A 25,482-nucleotide genomic window follows, 5' to 3' on the forward strand; every position below is an offset into this window, starting at 1 on the left:
ATCCAGAGGTTCTGCAAGCTCTCCACGACGACTCAACGGCTGGACACCTCGGTTTTTCCCGCACGCTCGAGAGGATACAAGAAAAATACCACTGGATTCGCCTCTCTGTCAATGTCACCCATTACGCAAGGACATGCCGAGACTTTCAGCGACGCAAAACACCGCCGACAAGGCCAGCCGGACTTCTACAGCCGATTGAACCACCTCGCCGACTGTTCCAGCAGATCGGGATGGGCTTAATGGGGCCTTTTCCGATGTCGACATCCGTGAATAAATGGATCGTTGTAGCTACGGACAACCTCACCCGCTACGCCGAAACAAAAGCCTTGCCCAAAGGCAGTGCCGCCGAGGTAGCCCGATTCTTCGTTGAGAACATTCTCCTGCGTCACGGTGCTCCAGAAGTCCTCATCACCGACAGAGGCACGGCTTTTACGGCAGAACTAACTCAAGCCATCCTGCGATACAGCCAGACAAGCCATCGCCGGACCACCGCCTACCACCCGCAGACGAATGGCCTCACCGAGCGCCTAAATAAGACCATCGCCAACATGCTGGCAATGTACGTCGACGTCGAACACAAGACGTGGGATGCCATCCTTCCGTACGTGACCTTCGCATACAACACGGCCGTGCAAGAAACGACGCACATTGCGCCGTTCAACCTGGTCTACGGAAGGAGCCCAGCAACGACGCTTGACGCCATGCTACCGGACGTCACCGACGAAGAAAATCTTGACGTTGCCGCCTATTTGCAGCATGCCGAAGAAGGCCGACAGCTCGCTCGCCTGCGCATCAAGAACCAGCAGAGGACCGACAGCCGACACTACAATCTTCGACGATGCTACGTCGAGTACCAGCCAGGCGACCGTGTTTGGGTATGGACTCCGATACACCGACGAGAACTTAGCGAGAAACTCTTACGTCGTTATTTCGGACCATATAAGATCATTTGATGTATTGGCGCATTGGACTATGAGGTCGTGCCAGATGGTATTTCGCAATCACAGCGGCGCTGCGCACGACCTGAAGTAATCCACGTGATGCGTCCTTAAGCCTTTCTACGCCCGCTGACAAACTTAGGTCATTTGTTACTTTTTTTTTTTCCCCTTCTGTACGCGTGGTACGCGTGGTAAAAAGCATCGGGACGATGCTTTTTAAGGGGAGAGTATTGACACGTATACATGTTTATCTTTCATAAGTGGCCGCTTTCCACCGGCTAACAAATGTTAAACGTTATCGCTCGGCGCAGGACGCGCCTGCATCGGAATCTTCTTGAACGTTATTGATGCTTCTATCCGTCGTCTGTGGTCACCCGACGCTCATGTAATCTGATTGTATGAGCGATGCGAATTGTCTAGAACTTGCTGGAAGACACGCGGGCACCAGGGATTAATCTGGAACCTTCGATGACTCACGCATAAAAGCCGATGCGTTTCGCCTCTGATCAAATTTTCGACGATCGCCGACGGTCTTCGCCGCTATCGTTTACCTTCGAGTGCAACTTGCTTTTGTGGGCACAGGTTCGCCCAATAAAGTCCGTTTCATCATAGTTTTGCGACTGTTTTCTTCACCGTCACTACTAAGTGACAGTATGATGCGGGAACGGTCCCACAGTTGCGACGTAACAGCGGGATTACCAATGCATTGGGTTCTATGGGAGCTGTGCCGGGAGCGGCCGAAAATGATGTAAAAGCCGGGAAAGTAACAGCGGGGTTCTACTGTACCTAGTTACTGACGTCGGAGTCGAAGATGTTTATTGAAGACCGGCACACACCTACTGGCCCATACCTAGTGACTCAAGTTGGCATCAAAGAGGTTCATTGAAGAAGAAGTAGTTTAATGATTGGAAAAAGTAGAGAGGTCGGCCGGAAAATGGAGCATCTGGCCTGCTACTCTACGTAAGGGAAGGGGAAGAGGGGAAGAAAGAGGGTCACAATGGGGAATGATAATGGGAGGAACAAGGTGAAAGGACACATTGCACAAATGTTATCACAAGCGTGAGTCCAGGCTCGTGTCGCCTAAGAAACGTGAAAAAGCACGCATTGCCTTTATCGTCTGCCTACTCTGTGGCCATGCGCCTAGCAAGAGGTCCTCCGACAGTGGTCTATTGTATAAATGCCTCAAGGTAGCTGCCAGTGTCAGTCTTTTGCGTGCATACTCGGGCACAACACGAGCACATGGTCTATAGTCTCTACAACACCACACACTGAACAGTCCGGGGAGTCTGTCCGTCCAATGATGTGCAAGTATTTGCATGTGAAAGCGACGCCTAATCGCAGTCTGTGTATCAGGCATGTATGAGGGCGTGGAATTCCACGCAGAACAGGAAACTACATATCGGGATCCAGCCTTTTAAGGTGGACGTGACGAGCGTCTGGCTGAGCCCAGTATGTTCTCGTCGCACTCCTCGTTAATTTCGACAGGAGGCATATGATGTCCGGTCTAGAGAACGCCACTACAGTTCGCTGGCCATTGCAGAGGGCGCGCCTTGCTTCAGCATCGACCATCTCATTTCCATTGAGCCCAGAGAGTCCCGGGATCCATTGGAACACTATGCAGTGGTAGGTTGAAGAGCTGTACATAGGTACACAGTACCATGCACCCATGATACAAGTTGGTCCGACGGTTGGTTTTGAACCCTGTTCCCTCAACATGGCAGCCTGAAACACTGCCCATTCGATCATGGACTACCCGGAGAGTCAGGTTCGCGGGAAAACGGTTAGGTAGATAGATAGATAGCCCCCAGAAAGTGTTTGAAGTACCCTAAGAATGCCAATCGCGTTAAAATATTTCAGTGTTATACGTACAAACTGGAGGCACTGACAGAGTCGGTCGTTGGCAGCCCCTCTTCCGTCCTGACTTTGTCCACTCGTGATTTGGTAACCCTAACGTCAACTGTGATACACGAGCACTGACATGAGGGTGCACAGTTGAACTGAACGTGAAACAATACTGGCAAGAAAATAAAGTGACAGTTGTAGGCAGCAGATCATACTAGCCTCGGGGTCTAGCTGCAGGAATTCGTTGAGCACCATCTCGTAGGCAGTGGGATCGAGGCCCCCCTGGGGCAGCACAGGGGCCAGGCAGCGCAGCTGCCGAAGGCGCGCAAAGCGATACACCTGCTCTTCCCAGAAGCGTGCGTCCGCCCCAAACACAGTTGGGCACATCTCAGCTGCTCGCTCAAACTCTTGCCTCTCAATCAGCTGCTCCAGGTACTGCCTGCCCACACCCTGCAAACACATGGACACAGCCTTCAATAACTATATTACAACATATAGCACAGTTCTCAATAAGAGTGTGACTTGGGCGAGTTGGTAACAGTACTTCATGACGGATCAGTGCACTGATGCAGTAACACTAATATAAACAAGCATGAAATATACATGTTACATGAACTGTACATGGCAAATCATTGCAATAGAACTCAGGAAAATGCTATGTGCAGAAACTGTGCTTATTTCTCATGCGGAATGTCATAAACAGACATTTGGCTAACACAGTGTTCCTTTTCTTTACAAATGTATAGTATGTTTTGAGAACTGCTTGGGAGATCTAATATTTATGCCTGAATACTATATTAGTGCTTTTGAAGAGAGGTAAGCAACTACCTCACTTTCCTTTTTTGTGCACCGATACATTTCCATGAGGATATGTTGGGCTAGTTGGTGCTTGTTTAGGGACACAGTTAGCATAACGACACAACCCCAATGACACAACTATAGTGATATGTGCCTATGCGTCTTTCATTGTGGTTGTGTTGTTGGGATAGATTATGTCCTTAAATATGGTATATCTTTGCTACGACAGTTCTCAAGGCATTCTCAGGGGTGTGACTGCTCAAAAATATTTTGGAGCAATTATTGGAGCAAGTAAAATTGCATTTTGAAGCAGTTTAGAGCTGGCCAATCTGAATTTTGTAGGAGTAATGGGATATGGCAGTACACTTCGAAAGCATGACGAAACACAGAATAAACCAACACGAAGCGGGTAGTAGAAGCTCACTTTGTAGCTATACTGTACTAGAATATGGAAGAGTGGGTCGAGTGGTGGCACGGCGCATGCTTTCCTGTAAGGCCGAAAACACTGATGGCACTACTATCGACTATACATTCCAATGCCGACGAGCGGAAGATGTTCTCAAATTATGCAGCCCAATCGACACGGTAACATAATTTTTGGGTCACCATATGTCACTGCAGACACAGGGAGCCGCAATCAACCCTGGGCTGGTATAACGTAAAACTATTTTATCTGTTTTTATTGCAATAGCAATTATATGGATAGTCCAGACACATTACTGCTGTGGTCGTCACCGTGATGTTCTGTTAAAGTCCAGGGGCGATAACATTGTTGCCGTGCGCTGTATGATGTATGTGTGAGTGAAAGTGTGCGAGAGTGAGCTGACGATGGCGGCTCAATCTCGTGCGCGCAAGGAAGCAAAGCGGGGAGGAAGTACGCCGTAGAGCACTGCACGGGCCTGATTTTTCGGCCCGAGCCCGAGCCCGGCCTGCTTTACAAGGCCCGAGCCCAGCCCGGGCCCGTAATACAAAGCCCGAGCCCGGCCCGGGCCCGGGCGTACATGACCGAGACCAGCCCGGGCCCGGCCCGGGCTCGTGGTTCCAAGCCTGGGCCCAACCCGGGCCCGTGTTACTGAGCCCGGGCCCGGCCCGGGCCTGGGCGTTCATTATTAAGCTTAGCTAGGGCCCGTGTCTTCATGACCAGGCCCGGCCTGTAAGAAAAAAATTCTTATTTTTGACTTACAGATTGTACCGTATCTGTCAGCCTCACCTCGAGGTTTAATCAGCTGCAGTATATAAACAATAAAAGGCCGAAATCTTTGTTTCTCCCGCGGGAACATCAGTTTTCCGGCCCATTGCCTGTGCTGCTATTTTTCCACTGGTGCGCATGCACTTACCTTGATTTGTACGATATGGTTCTATGAAGTCATTTAGCATGCAAATATACGGGGTGTTTCATTTTAGCTGAACCAAATTTTTAAAGATTGCCTGTGGCAGATAGCACAGTTATAATCCTTGATCTAAACTACTCGATGAGGCGGCCATTACTTCCACGAGAAATCAAAACGCCTGATTGAAGAAGTAACATAATTATGCTAATTAACTTTTTAAATAATTATTTTACGGCACATCTTTCAATCTACGAACTATAGCCGCCGAGTTCTCAAGGCGTATCCACTTGGAACGAATTCTCAGGACTAAACCAGTTTCGAGATAATTCTTAAAGTGTCCGACGAAATTATTCAAATCAATTTATTCCCCAGTTTACATGCTGGATGGTCATTTTGGACTAAAAGCTACATACATAGCTTGACGTGACCTAAAAGACCAGGCAAGGCAATAGTACAGCAAGCAGTGTGCGCACATGTACAATAATTCACATATACTTCCAGATATATCGCTGGAATTCCTCATGGACGAAATAGCTATGAACGGAAAGACAGAGAATATTTTCGTCACGGCGACTTAACAGAATTGGAAAAAGTTTTAACAAAATGCGTTTTAAACAACACTACAATAGCAATCATCATCATCATCAGCAGCAGCAGCAGCAGCCTATATACAATATACAATACTAGCTATACAAAACAACGGAACACCAGCTATACAACATAGATGAGACTGAATTTTACAAGATTAACATTTGCGAAGAAAACGAACCAGGATGTACATTGTATACTCAGAACCATACACGAAGGCCGAATAATAATCACATCAGGTACATTACAAGCGACCAAAGTATGAGCTGAGTTTTCTTACTGAAATTATCGGCATTTTTGTATTTATTCAAAGTGAATGGTAGGTCATGTATTAACGACTGATGCTTATAGAGTGTTGTGAAGTATGGAATTGACCATATCTCAGGATTTCTTGTGTTCGCATTAATGTGACGACACTCTAAGGAGGTTAATTGTTTTATGCATAGTTCCAAGCTAATTCTGACATGGATGGCCTAATGGATGGGCAAAACGCCTAATTGAATATTTAACAAAATTACCCTAATTAACTTTTTAAATAATTATTTTATGGCACATCTTTCAATCCACAAATTATAGCCGCTGAGTTCGCAAGGCGTGTGGGGTCTCACACGGGCTCTTGGGACAAAGGAACGACAACACAGTAGTGCAAACAATCAAAAGGGCATTTATTGCGCCTTTCATACACTAATGCACACTAGCCGAATTACTACCAATTGAACATTCACACGGGCGCGCGACAAATCAAGGAAGCCCGACTCACCGCGACCCGATAGCGAGCGAATACGTTCGCCCCATGCTATGACACCATCGCCTAGTCGTTCACGTGTACAGTCACGCGAACGATGGCGCGCTCAAACGATCCGTGTTTGTCCATACCGGTGTCCTGCTCTTAGCCTCGCGTGATGGTCGTGCGAAGCGGGCCAGCGCACGCACGAAGCATTCGTGCGTGTTGGCCGCCGATCCCAAGCCCAAGAGCGAGCGCCTTCGACCTTTTTCTCCCAAGTCACCCTGCCGTTCGGTGGCGTTAGCAACGCGACACTCGCGCCATCGCTCGAAACGCACCGCAACTACTACGACCGCCTCCGGCGCCCAGCCACGCGGTGAAGCCGGACCAAAAGAGACGCGTGAGAGTCGCGCATCCCCACAACACAAAGACCGTGACTTCTCCATGTGCTCAGCACAAAGAAGAGGTCATTGCACAAATTCTGCACTATTTCTTTACAATGAGAACGAGGCAGCACTGTAAGGCCGTAACCATGAACTTGAAGAAACAAGCTCAAGAGAAAGAAAAAGCTAGCAAAACTTGGTTCGTGAATTTTGTTGCCAAGTTTACAGAACATATTAATTTTTGTTATATTTCTTGTGAATGTATGTTTTAAACATACATTTGTATGTTTGCATTTGCATATACAAATGTATGTTTTTTGTGCCACGTAATGTATAGTTTTGTAACGACGAACTAAAGTATATGTCCAGCCCGTCTTTCAGCATACCATTCTTAACATTATATACGGCAAGTATAAGAGCACTGTACACACCGACCTACTTATAGTTGGCCGTTTTTTTGTGTTTTTTTTTTTATAATATAAAAGCACCTATTCTCTCCAAAATACAGAGTAGGATAGAAAAGTTATGCACATCGATGGGCAACAGGAGCACAAAATATAAATGCTTCAGGAGCTGCGCTGGATTTAACCACGTGACATGCACTTCATCAAGCTGTACTGCACACTGCTTGCTGTACTAGCCTAAAGTATAGCTATCATCCACTCTACACTAAGCAGAAGACTGCGCAGGAGTCGTGGGTTGAGAGAAGTTTGTACCCAAACACATCTGTAAGCTTCAAGATGCAATGGTTCAAAATGCTTTGAGGAAGTTTATTTTTCTTTTGCTTTAATTTGCTGAGACATTGGCGGGAGCAACTAGAAAATATGATCGATGATACAGGTTTCAACGTATGCTAGCTATGGGAGCTATTATTACAAGAACATCAGTGAGAAATCATCTGCACATCCACTTAGATAATCGGTCTGGTTACTGCAGAATCCTGATGTATTCATCCACGTGCATACTTTTCTTCAAACCTCGATATCGAGTGCGACAAACGAGCAAAGCTCAGCATCAATAACCTACGCAGCGGAAATCAGTGAGCCTCCGACAATTAGTGCCACCTGTCACCGGGAAAAAGAAACAGCATAGACGGCGAACAAAATGTAGATGATGTGCCGGCCGCAGTGTCATCACCTAACTTATTCTTACACTGTGATGGGTACCAATGCAAACTCTATTGGGGCGACAATTCTATAGGCGACAAACTCTATAGGCGACAATTAGATGTCACTATTGGATCCTATTGGTACCAATGAAACCAAATAAATTCCATCGAGTTCCAATAAGTTATCTATAGAACCCATAGGATTGCTCTACTGGACCAATACAAAATTCAATTGGCTTTTGCATTAGAATATAGCTTGGCTAAAGTTAACTGGGACACCCTGTATACACTATTGAACATGCAGGAAAAGCAGCAAGACAGCCAGGAAGATAAAAAAAAAAAAATTCGGCGCCATTCTACTTTGTGAAGGTGGATGACCAGCGAAGGTGTGTATATGGTGATTGACCTTTGCTCTAGTGAAATGTTGCAAGTCTGCGTGATCGGGGCCACATGGATGGTTCGAATTTCTTTTCGCTTTGCGGCCCTGGTGGGTAGCACGCTTACTCTTGGCGTGCTCAGCCTGCTCATCGTTGGTGGTCTCCTTCAGCCACCGCCACACCCATTCCCTTTTCTGTTCACGCCACCCTTTTTGGTAAGCATGCTGTTCTGCAGACCGTACAACATGCGGCCTACCCATTCCACAGTCAGAGCAGAACTGAGGAAAGGAGCCTACACAGAGCATGACGCCGGGAGACAGAAGACACTAACATTAGTGGGTACTAGTTTGAATACTCAGGATGGTGACACGTGTATGGTGCGAACGTAGACATAGCTGAAGAGGGTTAAAGTGTAGTATCTGTTCTTATCAGCTTAATGTCTGACACAGATTGTATTTGGGCACAAGATGTTAAACTTATTAACAGCGGAGCTCTTTAAGCCAACCATCAGTCTGTGGAGCATGTACAAAAAACCTCACTGAACAATGACGTCATCGCGCGTTGCCTAGCAACCACCTCGGGGAGCAGCGTGTGCTTCGCCTTCTCTCCGTGTCGTGCACATGTGGCCTTGACATCGGACGTTAAGAAGAGGGAAGGAGAGCATGCGTGCAGCGCGCGCTATGCTCGGGAGAGACAAAGAGAAAATGAGAGCAAGAGAGAGAAAGAGAAAGAAATTGTAGCAGCACTAACGAGACAACGCGCAGAGCTGCTTCTGACGCCGTCCGCATCTGCGTTCGGCACAAACGCGCACGGTGTTCATGACTACAGCAGGCGCCTCTGGCGGCAGCTCGGCAGGTTCCGACCAGCCACGCTTCGGCAAATGTGGAGGCGTGCGCAGCTTGGCCGTGACGTCACCGAGGAGATAAAGCTCGAAGCCACCGTGACAGCAGCAAAACTCTCGTTGACTCTGTGGCGAGTACATGTAGCCTTGACATGGGACGACCAAAGAAGATCTGGACACCCGAAGAAGCCGCTCATCTTGAAGCGTGTAGCACGGCCAACGAGAATCTGCGCGTCGGCGGCGAGCCGATTCGGAATACCGTGCCTGTCAGCACTTATTATTTCATAGCAAAACTTAGCCAAGCCTAGTAAAACCTGGAAGAAGCTAGGTCGATCACCAGAGTGCTTGAAGCCTGCTTCCCCTCCGCCGCGGGTAAGCCCTGTATTGCACTACTATCTTCGAGATTTTTGGTCTACGGATATCGATCCTCTGGAATCTGGCCATATACAGCTTCGCTGTAAAAAAATGTGAGTGCATGCTTCTGCTGTTAATCTTTAGGAGGGGGTACAAAGTTTCAATCCGCTGTCGCATGTCTGCACTGTTTCTTTGCCATGAAAAGTCAGCAACTACAGTTGAATCTCGTTAATTCGAATGCGCTTAATTCGAACAAATTTTCGGCCTCTTCGAGTTCGAATTATTAAGATTCAACTGTAGCTCCTCACATGTGGACTCTGCTTCAAAACTGCATTCTCTTATTTTGCCCCCAAGAAGTAAATACAGTGTAGACCGCTTATAACCTAAGTCGCCGGAGTCGCGAATATCCGCAATATAAGCGGTACCGCACTATAACCAAAGCAATAATTTTCAAGGCCCGCACACATGCAAAACATGTGCACCGAGCCGCCACGCGTATGCGACAGTCGAGGAATGCGGCTAGAACGTTTGCATTCAATTTACAGTCGAATCTCGTTAATTCGAAGCAAATCACGCAGCGGCGCCTCCGACCGGCATTGCTCCGGCACCGCCATAGAGTAAAAGCTTAGGAGAGACCCCTCAATGTCGCGCGCGAACAAAAACAAAAAAAAAACAAAACAAAAATAAATAAATAAAAACGCAGCGGAAATTTCACCCTCTCTCAAATGGCAAGGTCGCCGATTCTGCGTTGCGCCGGAACATGTGTGTACGTGCCGACGTCTCAGCCACGCTACCGTAGCCACGCGTAGAAAATGGCAGTGAACCCTTTTTTCTCCTTTATGCTTCCTCTAAGCAGCGACGCTGTCCCAGGCCAGCCAACGAAACTGCCCACGCCGGCAAACGGCCGCTTCCCGACAATGGCAGAAAACGAAACTTCGGGGAGCTGGCGCAGAGCCGGCTGGAGCGGCGGCATCTGCGGGCCTGCACGGTGACAGTCGAAAGTGAGGGAGCTACGAGGGAGGGCGAGGGGAGCCACCAAAGCGGCGGAGTTTCCGAGGCGAAATCCGCTTCCCTGGCGCCCTCCTCCCTCACATTCCACGGTCTCCGCGTGCGCCCTTAGCCGTGCCGTGCTGGCGCCGCCCGTTCCCTCCCTGAAGTTTCGTTTACTACCGTTATCGTGAAGCGAGCGTCGGCCGGCGTTGGCAGTTTCGTGGCCCTCACTCGCTATGCGCGCCGTGATATTTCACGACTCGCACTCAAGATTCTGGTTTCAGCCTCCCTGGCTGTTCGTTCGCACCACGTGCCCTTCTCCTCCACTTCGTCTCTCTTCCTCGAGCACTCCTTGGGGCGCCCGTTTGAGGGGAGCGTTCGCCGTCTCCGCTGACTTCCGTACCAGTATTTCGTCTCACGCGGCTGCACTGTAAGCGGTATGCGTACACATGGAGTGCTATGGGAAAATTAACGGGAATCTGAAAAGACCGCACTATATCCGGTCCTGCACTATAAGAGGTTACGTTATAAGTGGTCAATACTGTACAAGACAAAAATGAATACAACCAGCAAAAAATATGTGACATGGCAGTCATGAAGGCACGCAACTGTACATTATGCTCAACCATATGTAGGGTATTAATGGGCATAACTGTGCAGTTGTGGACATTTATGCTCAGCCATGTGATAGAGCATTACTGCCTTGCCATGAATTTCTTATTGTTGCTGGACTAGTTGGTTTATACTTGTGGTGTAAAAGGATGCGAAACAATATGAAATGACACTAGTACACTAAAGTTGTGAGTGACGCTCTTTCCTTTCCTGGTCTTATTTCATACTGTTTCGTGCCCTATTACATGTCTTGTCACTTTCGCTGGTGACTCACTTGTAATGTGTGCCTCTTGAGATCACGACTGGACAGTGCAACCTGCACAGCCTCCTGCACATAGGGAATAAGTAAAAAATCAGAATCACTGTCTTATAATATTGGTGCATCAATTATTTGGCAATTCCTTAATGAAGTTTCACATCATGTAGACTATTCGTGGAACGGTGCCCATGAACAATAGCCTTATTAGACCTCAAGAGTCCAGCATGAATGTGATGTGGGTGAACAAAGATTCGCTCAGTACCTCATGTGGTGAGTTCATCTCTTTCTTTGAGGACCTTTTATTTTAAATGAGTACACAAGCCTTTTTTTTTTGTGAGGGAATCTGCATTTTGTCATTTGCTCCAAAGAGCACGGCCCATTGTGGTCTATGTGTGCACACGCGAATGCATGATGATGATGATGTGCATTCGGCAGTATGCAAGGAAGTGCCTGCACACTACAAACATTGCAAACGCTCTCTGATGCTGCCAAAAAGGTGCCAAAAAGGGATGAAGAAATTACGAGAGAGCCACATCTGCAGTATGCACCATGCAAGGTCTGCTTTATCCTTTGCCAGCACCTCATCTTTGCAATGCTACGCAAGCTTCAAGCCTGAAAAAGGATCCATAAAAGTCTTTGTGGGAAATGTATTCAACATAAACCACTTTCAAGGATTAAAGAATTGTTCTATTTTTACACCTTGAAAACAACAACGACAAAAAACACTCAACAATGAGCTCCAATATTATTTTATTGCCCTAGCAAAAAAAAAAAAAAAATAGCAATGACAAAAAGGCTTAGCAAGGAAATGACCACAAACTACCACAAGGCTGCCAACCAGAATATAGTCATAACTTTAGGACTTGAACAATGTTCAAGTCCTAAAGTTCAAGTCCAGGCATTCAAAAAGATTTTGATAAAGCCGAATAAGAAATCTGCAAATTTTTAAAGGGACACTAAAGGAAAATATTAGCTTGAGTTGGATCTATATATTATCTGTCTGGAAGTCCATCACCATTTTCTGGGAGCCAATATATGGCTTTTTGCGTACAAAACTGGCACCGAAAGTACTGCTGCCACTCTTCAATTTCAATGACCTGCTCCAAAACTGAGGGCCTCGACTTAATCTCCCCGTCACCTTCTCCTCTGCCACTTTCTGTGAATCAGCCACAGCAATTGCACCGGTATAGCATTCCTCGATCCGCACGTCTCCCGTTCGCCTCCCCACTCCCTCTGTCACTGTGTGCAGTGTAGGCTCTCTCGTCTTCTGCTGCTCGCTCTTCGCTTGCACACATCTTGCCTCCATCTCCGTGCTTGCCAGTGGTGCCAGTTGCCCGAAACACCGACGTCATGTGAGAGGGGTACCATAGTCCACAACAGGTGGCGCCGCTACAATTCTCACTTTTCATCATTTTCTTGCTTATAAAAGCACTGTTCTCACTAAGTATGACGAATTCATTATTACAGAAGCATATTCTCAATTTAGCTCAACCCAATATATTCTTTTAGTGTCCCTCTAAGGCACTTCACAAAACTGAAGTGTTCTCAAGGCACTGAAAACTAAATTTGGTATTCGAGAGTCTTTGAGAACCACTACAGCTCCTGAAGTGCACAAGGACAGTTGGAAGTAGTACTGCGCAGGCATACCTCGTACTGCTGGTGCTGCAAGAGCCAGTCCATGTGGTCGTCTTGGTCGCGAGGCTTGGCTACTATCACATCCTTAGGGCTCACAACAAAGAAAAGTCCCTCCTCCGGAAGGCTGTCTGCAAGGCAAAAGAAAGACGAGTAATAGTAGAAACGTCCAGCGATCTGCCACCAGGCGCACATTGCACCTGTAAACGATGTAAGCCTTGGAAACAGGCCTGAATGTATTTTTGCTCAGTTACCCACAGGGCGAGTCGAACTGTAACTGAATTTATGAAACACATGTAAGAGAACTAGAAACAGTGATGTTGTGGAAACAAAAAGGATTACTTGTGCCATGAATACAAGGGGCGTGTTTAATAACTACTTCCGCAGAACATTCCTACATTCTGCTTTACACTCGGGGGTGTCTGAATACCAAATAGTAGATTTTGAATTGAATATTAAATCGAATCCGGAAGAGGAAGTCAATATCGAATCGAATATCACAAAATTTCGCACAAGACTTACAATGTTTACAATTTTCGGGCAAGAAAACACGGTGCTGCACATGCTTGGAAATCTCCTAGCAGTGTACAACAAGAATGTAGCAAGCTATCAGTAACATAGGTGCATAGAAAATCAAGATGTACATACTAGTACGGTCTACTCTTATTAATGGGAACACCGAATCAGTATGCCAGCACTGATTACAGCTAAGTTCTAGTATATGAAGATCTGGGAAATATTTTTTTTTCTTATCACTAGCACTTCTGTTCAATAGAATCATGTGTGCTTTATTTTCTTTGGAACTAATGAATTAGTGACATTCCATTGTACTGAATATCAGTGAGGTTCTCAGTTTAATAGTGGGCCTGTCTTTTGCGGCAATCTTTTATTTATTGCACAGAAAGCTTTTTTTTTATTTTTAAAATACAGAACGACTAAACCAACTTTACAGCAGGTGGGCTATTGTAAGGCCAATCTGCATGACAGACGAAAGGACCGCGCTTCATGCCAGAAATCTGAAGTCTGCAGGTCACAGCAAGTTCGCAACGTTCGCATTAGGCCTGATCTTCACACATGCTTTAGCGTTTTACGCAATATGTGCTTCTTCTGTTAATGTTCCCTTTGTCCAGTTGTCACATTATCATTTCAATCGGCCCTGTCAACCCAGACGCACCTTGTAGTGACAGAAGCGGCCCTGGCCAACGCGGTGCCGTTTTGTGAATTGCGGCGTTCGGGCACTGTGTGTGTGATCCCCACATCGGGCAGACGTCGGGAAGCGCTCGTAGTGACAAAGTCCGCTACCGTGTCAGCCGAGGCGGCTCGTCCACGACGCGCGTTCTCAGTGCTCCTTAGAGCCGAAAACGAAGTGAAACGCTCGCTTGAGCGGCATCGAGCATGAGGGGTTCAGCGGCACATGCGAGATGTAGCACTGCGTGGGCCCCTACACCGAATTTATTGAATATTTGAAAAATGAAATAGTAGATATTCTATTCGCGAATGAAATTATTCACTATTCGATTCTATTTGGTGATATTCAATATGTGCACACTTATCCCCTTTGATATTAATCCCCCGATAGCTATACACACTTCAACCCCTTTTCCTGAAATGTCTGTGAACCCCCTTTCTCAAGGTGCCGTCAAGGTGCAACTCCCTGCCAAGAATCATGCTTTCCCCTCCCTCCTGGTCCCACTTCCCTGTTCTGTGCATTTACACATGTACTGTATGCCCCGGTCCTTCAAAGTTTAGGGAACCAGAGAGGAGTGCTCACCGAGGCGGTAGTCACTGGCCCGGTAAGCCCGGAAACCCCGCACCGAAAGGATGTCACTTGAGCGCTCGACACTTTCACCCAGGTGGGGTTCCATCACCCTCAGTTGGGGTCGGCTGCCCTCCTGCATCATCCCCACCACCACAGAAATTAAACTGCAAAAGAGTGCTAACTTGGGCAGGTTGGTGCATGTCGAGGGTAAATACAGTAACAGTGCACGGGACAGGACGAACAGGACGACCATTTCCTTCCACCTGGCGCCTTCATACTGGTTTCCCCCGAAGGAGTTCAACAACATATTAAATTGGTCTCCTTCTTCGTCCCTCTCTCGCCTTGATAGATATGCTTCCTGGGGATGGATATATTTTATTATTTATTTTGGTAAATGTTTCAACAACAACAACCTTCCATTCATGCTGTCCCATGCACTGTTACTGTATTTAGCCCCAGTAATTGAATACAGTAGATAAAAAAAAGCAATAATGCCCACCCAAGGAGCGTAATAATTTTCTAATCTGGTTACTATGATTAGTGCCCTACTGACCTACGACCTTCTTCCCTCGGCATACACACTACATTACTCTCCCACACCACCTGCTAGCCACTTTACATAAGACAGGCCTTGCTGCTCACATTCGGTAACTTCACTTGGGGCATCACTTCACCAAGAGTTGGCAACATTGTAGCCCTGTGCAGACACAGGTACAGATCAATACTCAACCACATGAGCACTGGCTATTCGGATAAAATGGGCAACAACCCATAAAAGCAGTGGGTGGCTGGCATAATCAGCTGTCTCTACATATCATGGTGTCGCGTCTCTTGAAACACATTGAAACATGCATTGACAAAGCTAAATGGTTAAACACAGAAAAGAATCTCGGAAGCAATAATTTCATCATCCAAACTCAGATCGAAGCGTGTCCATGTCAAAGACAAGAAAGATGTCCTTTATCAATCACAAACTGGGACACATTTACATCAAACAATCCGAGCAAAACAGACGTCCAAAGACAAATTGGAGCCCAGTCTAGAAGAATGGACAAAAAAGCTATTGAACGATGCACAAAAAGCAACCACAGATGTGCCTAAAAAAACTGGTCTACAACAAGTAGATAATAAACTTGTACACATGCCAAAACATTGGACGGGCTTCAGAAAAGATGTAAAAGGCAGCTCAACCACACACTTTGCAAAAGAATAGCGCTACTGAACTAAGACACAGAACAATATGCATTACAACTAACTAATCAACAATGGCATATTGTCTGTAAAGAAATGCAGAGATGGCCAAATGTACCTATGGTATAAGTACTTAACACCAATTCTGCGCCTGGAGAAGAGCCATCACAAATCTAATTCTTAAGAATGCAGATGAGGGAACTCTTAAAACGCTAAAGAAATACAGTTAAAGCTGGATATAACGAAATTTAGAAATTCCCCAAAAACTTTGTTATAAAGAGGATTTCGTTATATGCAGGTTCGGCTCGCAAATTCGAAAAATAAACGCTTACCGTATTTACTTGATTCAAACACGCCCTCGATTGTAACGCGCACCCGTTTTCCGTTTTCGTCGAAGCACTCATCCTTGGAATGTCACACCAGATACTGGATGCATGGATGCGTGTTGTTTCGCACAAGCGCGATGGTGTCGGAGCGTCATATAGTGTCACCTAGTGTCAGGTTAGTGAAGTGAAGTGCAGAAACTTGCGCAGTAACCAAAGTGTGGCGCTGCCAGCGTGTTGAAAAAAAAAAAAAAACGTTTTTTTTTCTTCGGCAACATCAACTGGAAAAGGAGAGTGCCAGCTTGGCGGGCTAGGCCAGCTGCAGCAAGCGGCGGGATCAGGTTTAAATGAAGGGAGGGGGAAAGGTCACGCCCGCGGCGGCAAGATGGCCGGGTCGAGGGATGCAGGCCCGCCTCGCGCACGCTCACACGTACGCACACGTGCGCTCGCTCTCGGTTCGCAGTCGCCGTGAATTCGAGCGCGCCAAGTGCGACTCCGTCGCTTCGCATTCCGTTGCGGCGGAGAAGGTGCTTCCGGTTGCTGCTTGCGCAAAAATGACAAAATTTGGGCTGAAATCTGTAGGTTGTCGGCGGGGAAAATTCGTTATTTCGAGGGTCTCAAATACATGTGCTTCTATGGAGTAACGGTGGGGAATAGACAAATTTCGTTATATCCAGGAATTGGTTATATGGAGGTTCGTTATAAACAGGTTTAACTGTATTATAGAAATGCTCGCTATAGATACCTTCCTCCTGAAAAATCATTAAACAAACACCAAGCAACTACATGGAGGTTTCTACAAACAATCACCTTCCCTACACCACTACTCATGCATCGAATAAACCCAAAAGCATACTCATCACACTTTAAGACATGCAATATGCATCGTGCCAACCTTCATCACATTATATAGGCATGCCCATCAGCTCCAAACGATATCAGACACCACATAAACCACAATGCTAAAATAAAAACCCCTGAGCAGTGGGAGGCTATACTGCTCAGCGAATGCCCACAAGACCAGCTCTGGGCTGTCCAGCTGGCGGAGGACGCCGCTACGGTTCAAGGCCTGGCCTGCGTCTGATGGAAAGTGGAGCTCTACAGGACTAGCCTCTCGGCCTCTCCATTCCCCTTTCGAACCTAGCAGGGACTTTTCAATAAAGATGTTTTATCTCTCTCTCTCTACAGATCATTTGGTCTGTGCCACTTCGGGAGATTTAACCTCATGAATAAAACACTTGGGCAGTAGAGTTCAAAGGAACCGTTACCTGAGAAGCTCCTGCGTACATACATGAAGGTGAAGTGCTCGGCATCTAATGAACCAATTTTGATGCAGTTTATCACTTTTTAAAGCTAACATTTATAGTGGGAGCGCATTTTGCGCATATCGTCGTCGTCATCTCTACAAACGACTCATCACCTTGTGTGAGCACTATTTGTGCATATCGTCGTCGTCATCTGTACATACGACTCATCATCATCTTTTGTCTCGTGCGGTGCTTTGTCTCTCACTCGGGCGACTGCTCGGAAATAAAGGCGTCGCATCGGTCGACGTCTCACAATACGCACTACTGGGCAGAGATAATTTCATACCTGCCAAGTTCGGAGAAACTAAATCCGGAAGATCTTCCGCCCAGGCGGGTAGGGGGGGGTCAGTCGGTTATACAAACCCCCCCCCTCCCCCCCCAAATGTCGATACTCACCGATCGCTCATAAAATGCTACACAAGAAGCAAACTATTCCACTAGTTCACCTAGTCTGGACACCTGGGCATGTGTCTCTCCCTGGCAATGAGCGCGTTCATGCGACAGCCTGAGGCCTAACCCTCCAGGCACCAGTGCAAGGCCAGTCCAACCCAGACAAGGCGGAAACGATACCGCTTGCATACACGCATATACTACAACACTACAGACCAGTAGCGCACCCAGGATCTCTGCCAGGGGGGGGGGGGGGGGGGTTGACAGTTTGCCAATACCATCTAAACAGCACTAATTTCGATTTCTTCACGGGAAATTGTCAATAAAATGCGCTTTTTGCGAGTGTGCAGACGATTGCGCGTCTTACATCTTAGTTGCAGTACTCAAATGCGTAAGGAAAGAAAAGGGGTTAAACAAAAGGGGGGGTTAAGTCGGCCTCAGGGGGGGGGTTCCAACCCCCGAATCCCCCCCCGTCGGTGCGCCACTGCTACAGACTATCCCGTAGAACATTCCCTCCACCACACATGAAGCTAAACCGTGCAAATGCAGCTGCTTGGCACCAGCTCCAAACTAATACGCTCCCCAGCCTTGCTCTCTGCCACACTTCTACCCTAGCCAGTACCCCGACAAATGTCCTTTCTGAAATGGACACCCAAACCTCTACCATTCTATGTGGGAATGCTCCAAACCACCCGGCTTACCTAGAATACCCAATGCCTCCCCATCCCAGTGGGAAGCCGCTCTTTCCAGCACAGCCTTCGACGACCAGTGATACCTGATCGACTGGGCCAGCCGGATAGCAGCAGCAAATGGGGCCCTGGACTGAGGGCTCCACCCTCTGGGACTTCGTTACAAAACACCAAATAAAGTTTTCTACTACTACTACTACTACTACTACTACTACTACTACTACTACTACTACTACTACTACTACTACTACTACTACTGCCTTTTGTTCCTCCTGAGGTTGCTCACAGTAAGCTAAACAGAGGCATGCAAAGGAGCAGAAGTGTGTATTTTCAAGCAACCACTTTCGGGGATTCGACCCCTTTTGTGAGATTTCATATGACTCCACACCGGATGTGCCAAGGTCCAGCATGAGCACTGCACAGGAGAAATGATAGAGCAATGCATACCAGCAAGATCCAAGAATGCAGCTGCAAATACAGCTGAACCTGGATATAACGAAATTGACAAATTCTCGAAAAACTTTGTTATATAACAAAGAGGATTTCGTTATATGCAGGTTCGGCAAAAAAATTTGAAAAAGAAACGCTTACTGTATTTACTCGATTCTAAAGCGCCCTCGATTGTAACGCGCACCTGTTTTAAGTGACCAAAAGAGAGGAAAAAAAATTCCTTTACAGTACCGTGCACCTCATGCGTTCATACAGAAATACAACTGTCGTTCAAGATTTACTCCCCATACACTAAAGTTGCGATGAACAAAAAAGTCCCAGTTTCGCCCGAAAGGCGAAGCATCGATTGCGACAGCAAATTAGCAGACAGCTATACGAAGTAATGATAGTAGTTTTATCAGCTGTATAAACTTGTAAACATTTGCTGTTTAACTAAATTGGTAGACTAATGCCTAAGCACACGTACTACAGCACATGGTCGAAGCTACGGGAGCTAGATTCGAAGTGCGTAGGAGGCAGCCATATTGAAATGCCGATGGCGAAATGGTAGCGCAAATTTAGGGTCGTACTCGATTCTAATGCACAAGCAATTTTTGGACCCGTTTTATCAACATCGGCAACATCACTGGAAAAGGAGAGTGCCAGCTCGGCGGGCTAGGCCAGCTGCAGGAAGCGGCGGGATCAGGTTTGAATGAAGGGAGGGGGAAAGGTCACGCCTACGGTGGCCAAGATTGCTGGGTCGAGGGATGCAGGCCCGCCTCGTGCACGCTCACACGCACGCACACGTGCGCTCGCTCTCGCCTGACAGTCGCCGTTAATTCGAGCATGCCAAGCGCGCTGCCGCCGCTTCGCATTCCGTCGCGGCGGAGAAGGTGCTTCCGGTAACTGCTCGTGCAAAAATGACAAAATTTGGGGCGAAATCTTTAGGTTTTTGGCAGGGAAAATTTGTTATTTCGAAGGGGTCTCCCACTGCCACTTCGTTACGTAGAGGTCTCAAATACATGTGCTTCTATGGAGTAACGGCGGGGAATAGAAAAACTTCGTTATATCCAGTAATTCGTTATATGGAGGTTCGTTATAAGCAGGTTTACCTGTACAATCTAACAGGAGAAGAAAAAACTGGATTAATGAGTGCAATGAGCAAGAAATCATGAGAGGGAGCCAGGAAGACCCCAAATTATGACAAGAAATGGAGATGCGAAGGTACAAGTGCAGCGACTTGTGTTACCGAGAACAGAAAGGTAATTCAAGCAATGTGACACATAGATTCACACACACAGAGCTTTGCACCTTGCATAAAATAGTAACCAGTTCCCCCAACCTCCCCTCAAGTTGTGGCCTCAAATTTTTTCAGCAGCAGCCCACAGCTCTGTGCTCAGCCGCAGGATGTCCCAGACACTGGATAGCTGCGGCAGACGATAAGCAAAGCAAGGCACTCACGGCTGAGTTGTCGGTGTTTTTCAGCACAGTGAGGGCCACCAGGCTACCCGAGCAGAGGTGTGCCAGGCCGCACACGTAATAGTCGGTCTGGAACATGGACACTGCACAAGCAAGGTACAACAGTCTTGTCAGGCAGCAGTGATGACACAGAAAAAACTTGACAGCAAAAACTGTCTACCAGTGGAGCTTACAGCAACAAGATGAGTAAAGAGCTCAGTGGTAGCAGAAGTGACAAGCACAACTGCTGGTCACTTACGATTCCTTTCAACGTCATCATAACTGTCGGTATGTTTAATGTCCAGTGCAGGATGAAGGCCTCTCCTAGCTTTCAATTATCCCTTCTGTCTTACACTAGCTGATTCCATCCTATGTCTGTGAATTTCTAATCTCATGGCCCCCAACTAATTCTCACGCAGCAAACTGTTCTCCATCTGGTGTGTAACCTCGTAACCTCCTACACAACAACTGTCAACCATTCACTGAACCACCAAAGCCACTGCCGCAGTCATGGTTTTTACTGCACTGTATTGTTCTTCACATATGACTGTTGACATCTTGCTCATTGCATTGCTGCAAACAGATGTTAATGCCTTCACGACAAAGCTGTCCAGCCTCGTCCTGGCCACAATAGGTGCAATCATCATCACATTGCCATAACAACAATAACATAAAATATACTCGACTTCCATTAATTCGACACCGATGGGACCGATGAAACTGATTGAATCATCCGGCAGGTTGAATTAAACAAGATGCACAAAAATGACAAAACACATCGCCATTTCACCTGGCAGTATAACACGCCCCCCCACCTCCCTGAATCAAACCAAGTAGAACGAAGTAGCTCCTAAACAAAGTAGTAACTTAACGTGCACCCGATTTTTTAGCAAGAAAAATATGTGTGTTGCACAATGACGGCCGGTTTTATAAAGTCAGCTTCGCCGCAGTACAACTGTGTTATGTGGTAAAGCTTACAAACGCCACGGTCTGGATTTCAAATACGATTGTACTGCACAGGCAATTTTTGGCCCACTTTATTAAAAAAAAAAAAAAAGCCGCATGTTAAGAGTTCGTAAATACTGTAATCGGACATGATGAGCTACAGTTATTGCTTGAAAATCTTTCTAGGGCTGGCCGAAAATAGGCATTTTTGATGGGTGATAACGTCTGTTCAACGCATTCACTGTACCCTAAGCTTCGCTGAGACAGACAATGCTACTAAAGGAGTCACTATTGGGGTCACCATAGGGGTCAGGCGCATGCGTGCCGACTCGGAAAGTTCAAATAATCCAGTGAAGTCCAATTTTAGGATCGAAATAAAGAAAGTATGGGTCCACAAAAATGCATGGGCGCTGGCCGAGACTTTCGTCAGAATCAAATTAACTGGAATCAAAAATGCGTGTACTGTCATCATCATCATCCTATTTTTATGTCCACTGCAGGATGAAGGCCTCTCCCTGCGATCTCGAATTACCCCTGTGTTGCGCTAGCTGATTCCAACTTGCGCCTGCAAATTTCATAATCTCATCACACCACTTAGTTTTCTGCCGTCCTCGACTGCAGTTCCCTTCCTTTGGCACCCATTCTGTAACTCGAATGGTCCACTGGTGACTTACCCTACGCATTACATGGCCTACCCAGCTCCATTTTTTTTTTTCTCTTAATGCCAACTAGAATATTGGCTATCCCTGTTTGCTCTCTGATCTGCACCGCTCTCTTCCTGTCCGTTAACGTTAGGCCTAATATTTTTTTTGTTCCATTGCTTTTTGCACAGCCCTTAACTTGCTCGAGTTTTTTGTTAACCTCCAAGTTTTTGCCCCATATGTTAGCACCGGTAGAATGCAATGATTGTACACTTTTCTTTTCAACAACAGTGGTAAGCTCCCAGTCAGGATTTGGAAATGCCTGCCGTATATGCACTCCAACCCAATTTTATTCTTCTGTAAATTTCTTTCTCCTGATCAGGGTCCCCTGTAAGTAATTGACCTAGACAGACATACTCTTTTACAGACTCTAGAGGCTTACTGGCGATATTGAATTCTTGTTCTCTCTGAACTTCTCTCTTCCTTCTCCTCTTTCAATCCCTTCTCCCCCTTCCCCAGTGCAGGGTAGCCTACCGGGCTCAGCCTGGTTAACCTCCCTGCCTTTCCCTTATGACTTCTCTCTCTCTCTTGTTCTCTTGCCAGGCTATTGAACATTATCTTTGTCTTCTGCATATCAATCTTCAACCCCACTCCTACACTTTCTCGGTTAAGGTCCTCAATCATTTGGTGTAATTCGTCCCCAGTGTTGCTGAACAGGACAATATTATCTGCAAACCGGAGGTTGCTGAGATACTCGCCGTCGATCCTCACTCCTAAGCCTTCCCAGTCTAATGGCTTGAATATTTATTCTAAGCATGCAGTAAATAGCCTTGGAGAGATTGTGTCTCCTTGCTTGACCCCTTTCTTGATAGGAAACTTTCTACTTTTCTTGTGAAGAACCAACGTAGCTGTGGAATCTTTGTAGATATTTCCAAATGTATTCCTGTATGCCTCCTGAACATCCTTGATTACACAATACCTTTATGACTGCTGGTATATCAATTGAATCAAATCCCTTTTCATAATCTATGAAAGCCATATAGGGAGGTTTCTATAGAGAGGTTTCATATAGGGACCCATATAGGCAGATTTCTTGATTACCTGATTAATGAAATGGACGTGATCCACTGTAGAATATCCCTTCCTGAAGCCAGCCTGTTCTCTTGGTTGATTAAAGTCAAGTGTTGTCCTGATTCTATTGGAGATTATCTTGGTAAATATTTTATACAATACTAAAAGCAAGCTAATAGGCCTATAATTCTTCAATTCTTTAACGTCTCCCTTCTTACGGAATAGTAGTAATGCTGGCAGTCTTCCAGCTCTCTGGTACATTTGAAGTCGTGAGGTGCGTATAAAGAGCCACAAGCTTTTCAAGCATAATATCTCCTCCATCTTTAATTAAATCGACTGTTATTCCATCTTCTCCTGCCTTTTTTCCCCTGCTCATGTCTTGCCAGGCCCTTCTAACTTCACCGCTAGTTATAGGAGTATCCTGCTCTGTAGTTCTGTATCCTGTTTATCACTACATCGATTGAAGGTAGTGTGGCTGCTCTGGGTACTGTACAGGTCAGTATAGAATTCTTCTGCTGCTTTTACTATATCATTGAAATTGCTGACGACATTATCCTGCTTATCTTTCAATGCGTACATCGTGCGTTGTCCTATGCCAAGTTTTCTTATCACTGATTTCATGCTGTGGCCATTTTTTACTGCTTCCTCAATATTTCCCACGTCATAATTTCGAATATCCCTTACTTTCTTCTTGTAATCAGTTTTGACAGTTAAGAGAATTCAATCTGATCTTCTGAATTAGACGCTATCATGCTTTGTCATTTCTTTATGAAGTTCTTTGTTACTTGGGAGAGTTTACTTACTGGTTGCCTTGGTGCCTTACCTCCCACTTCAATTGCTGCTTCTGAAATCAGCCTAGTTACGGTTTAATTCATTATTTCTATGCTAGCTTCATCTTCCCATTCCAAAGCGGCCTATCTGTTCGTGAGAACCAGCCAGAATTTGTCTGCTTTTACCCTTACTGCGTTGGCCTCTTTCTTTTTGACTAATTTTACTCTTTCTTTCTTCAAAATGAGAGAAATCCTAGACCTCACTAACCTATGGTCACTGCACTTAACCCTACCTAACACTTCTAAATCCTGCACTATGCTGGGATCTGCAGAGAGTATGAAATCTATTTCATTCCTTGTTTCTCCATTAGGGCTTTTCCAGGTCCACTTCCTGTTACTGCACTTCCTGAAGGAGGCATTTATTATTCGGAGCCTATTCCTCTCCGCGAATTCTACCAATCTCTCTCCTCTAGTGTTCCTAGAATCGATGCCGCAGTTGCCAATTGCTTGCTCCCCAGCCTGCTTTTTCTGCACTTTTGCATTGAAGTCACCCATGACTACAGTATACTGAGTTCGCACATTTCTCATCACTAATTCATCATCTTCATTTAACATCATCTTCAACGTTACTAATTCAACTGTTCAATTTCTTCATCATCATGACTGGAGGTTGGAGAGTAGGCTTGTATTACCTGTATTCTATACCTGCTAATAAGCTTGATTATGACGACTGCTACCCTCTCATTAATAAGTCCACTGTATAGAAGTTCAAAGAAAGAAAAGCGCCAATACCAGTATCGAACCTGGAACCTACTGCTCTCACAATTAACACTACAGCCAACTGCACCAAAGCATCATAAGCAATGCATGAACCCTAAAGCAGCAATGGCTAAGGGACCAATCGTCATGGTCCTTGCCACAATGCATGAGAGAGGGTTAAAATGGCAACCGGGTGATAGTGGCCTCAGGATATGTGCATCTGCACTCTCAAAGGTGTCCCCATGGAAGAATCTGCAAATCTGTGGCTGGTTAAAGATGAACTCGGTCAGCACGGTTGTGGAAGAAGAAACCGATCTGCTCTGATGCAATCCCACCTGATCAGTCCCGTAATCAGGTGGGAGTCCTTCAACTCAACAGCTTGTTGGTATGTGAACAGGTGTCAGCTCAATTGGACTTTCCAATCTTTTGTATTGGTGGACCAAAATAGGATGCACAGCCTGCGTGCTTCATTTTTGTTTTTTGTACACACAATGCAGCACCTACTTTTGTGCCCACTTTCCTGCGATCAGATGCTGCTGATGCACCTGTAAGAGCTCGTGATTCACGGATGGCATGAGGGCATGCAGAAGATCCCACAAAAAAGCTATCACTGACATCTTTGAACGAAACAGTGCAAAAGATATTCTCGTCTAGATGCTTTACCAACTAGCTCAGATTCAGACCTTAGTGCACTATCGCTGACATTATATATATAAATTTTGGGCTTTTATACGCCAAAACCACTATTTGATTATGAGGCATTCTGTAGTGGGAGACGCCTTTATTAATTATGACCCCCTGGGGTTCCTTAATGTGTACCCAATGCACAGTACACGGGCGTTTTTGCATTTCGTCCAAATGCGGCTGCCGCAACTGCGATCTCGTGCTTAGCTGCGCAATGCCAAAGACACTAAGCAACGACGGCAGGTCGCTGACATTGACGATCATCTTCAATGATTTGTGCAATGTCACG

The 25,482-nt window shown here is 46.2% G+C and overlaps 1 protein-coding gene across 2 annotated transcripts in view; it reads right to left on the minus strand.

Annotated features, from left to right (window-relative positions):
- The window catches only part of LOC119441395 (vacuolar protein sorting-associated protein 41 homolog), a 153,711-nt gene that overhangs the window by 62,406 nt on the left and 65,823 nt on the right, over positions 1–25,482 (minus strand). Inside the window, exons 10-14 of one of the 2 annotated variants that reach the window (XM_037706019.2) lie at positions 20,327–20,427; positions 14,549–14,669; positions 12,793–12,908; positions 11,161–11,214; positions 3,000–3,230 (exon numbers count right to left, since the gene is read on the minus strand). In XM_037706019.2, coding sequence (XP_037561947.1) covers positions 3,000–3,230; positions 11,161–11,214; positions 12,793–12,908; positions 14,549–14,669; positions 20,327–20,427 — 623 coding nt within the window. The remainder of the gene's footprint in view (positions 1–2,999; positions 3,231–11,160; positions 11,215–12,792; positions 12,909–14,548; positions 14,670–20,326; positions 20,428–25,482) is intronic. The other variant, XM_049661225.1, reaches the window with a different exon arrangement.

The sequence above is a fragment of the Dermacentor silvarum genome, chromosome 2 (genome assembly GCF_013339745.2).
Source record: "Dermacentor silvarum isolate Dsil-2018 chromosome 2, BIME_Dsil_1.4, whole genome shotgun sequence".
Lineage (NCBI taxonomy): Eukaryota > Metazoa > Arthropoda > Arachnida > Ixodida > Ixodidae > Dermacentor > Dermacentor silvarum.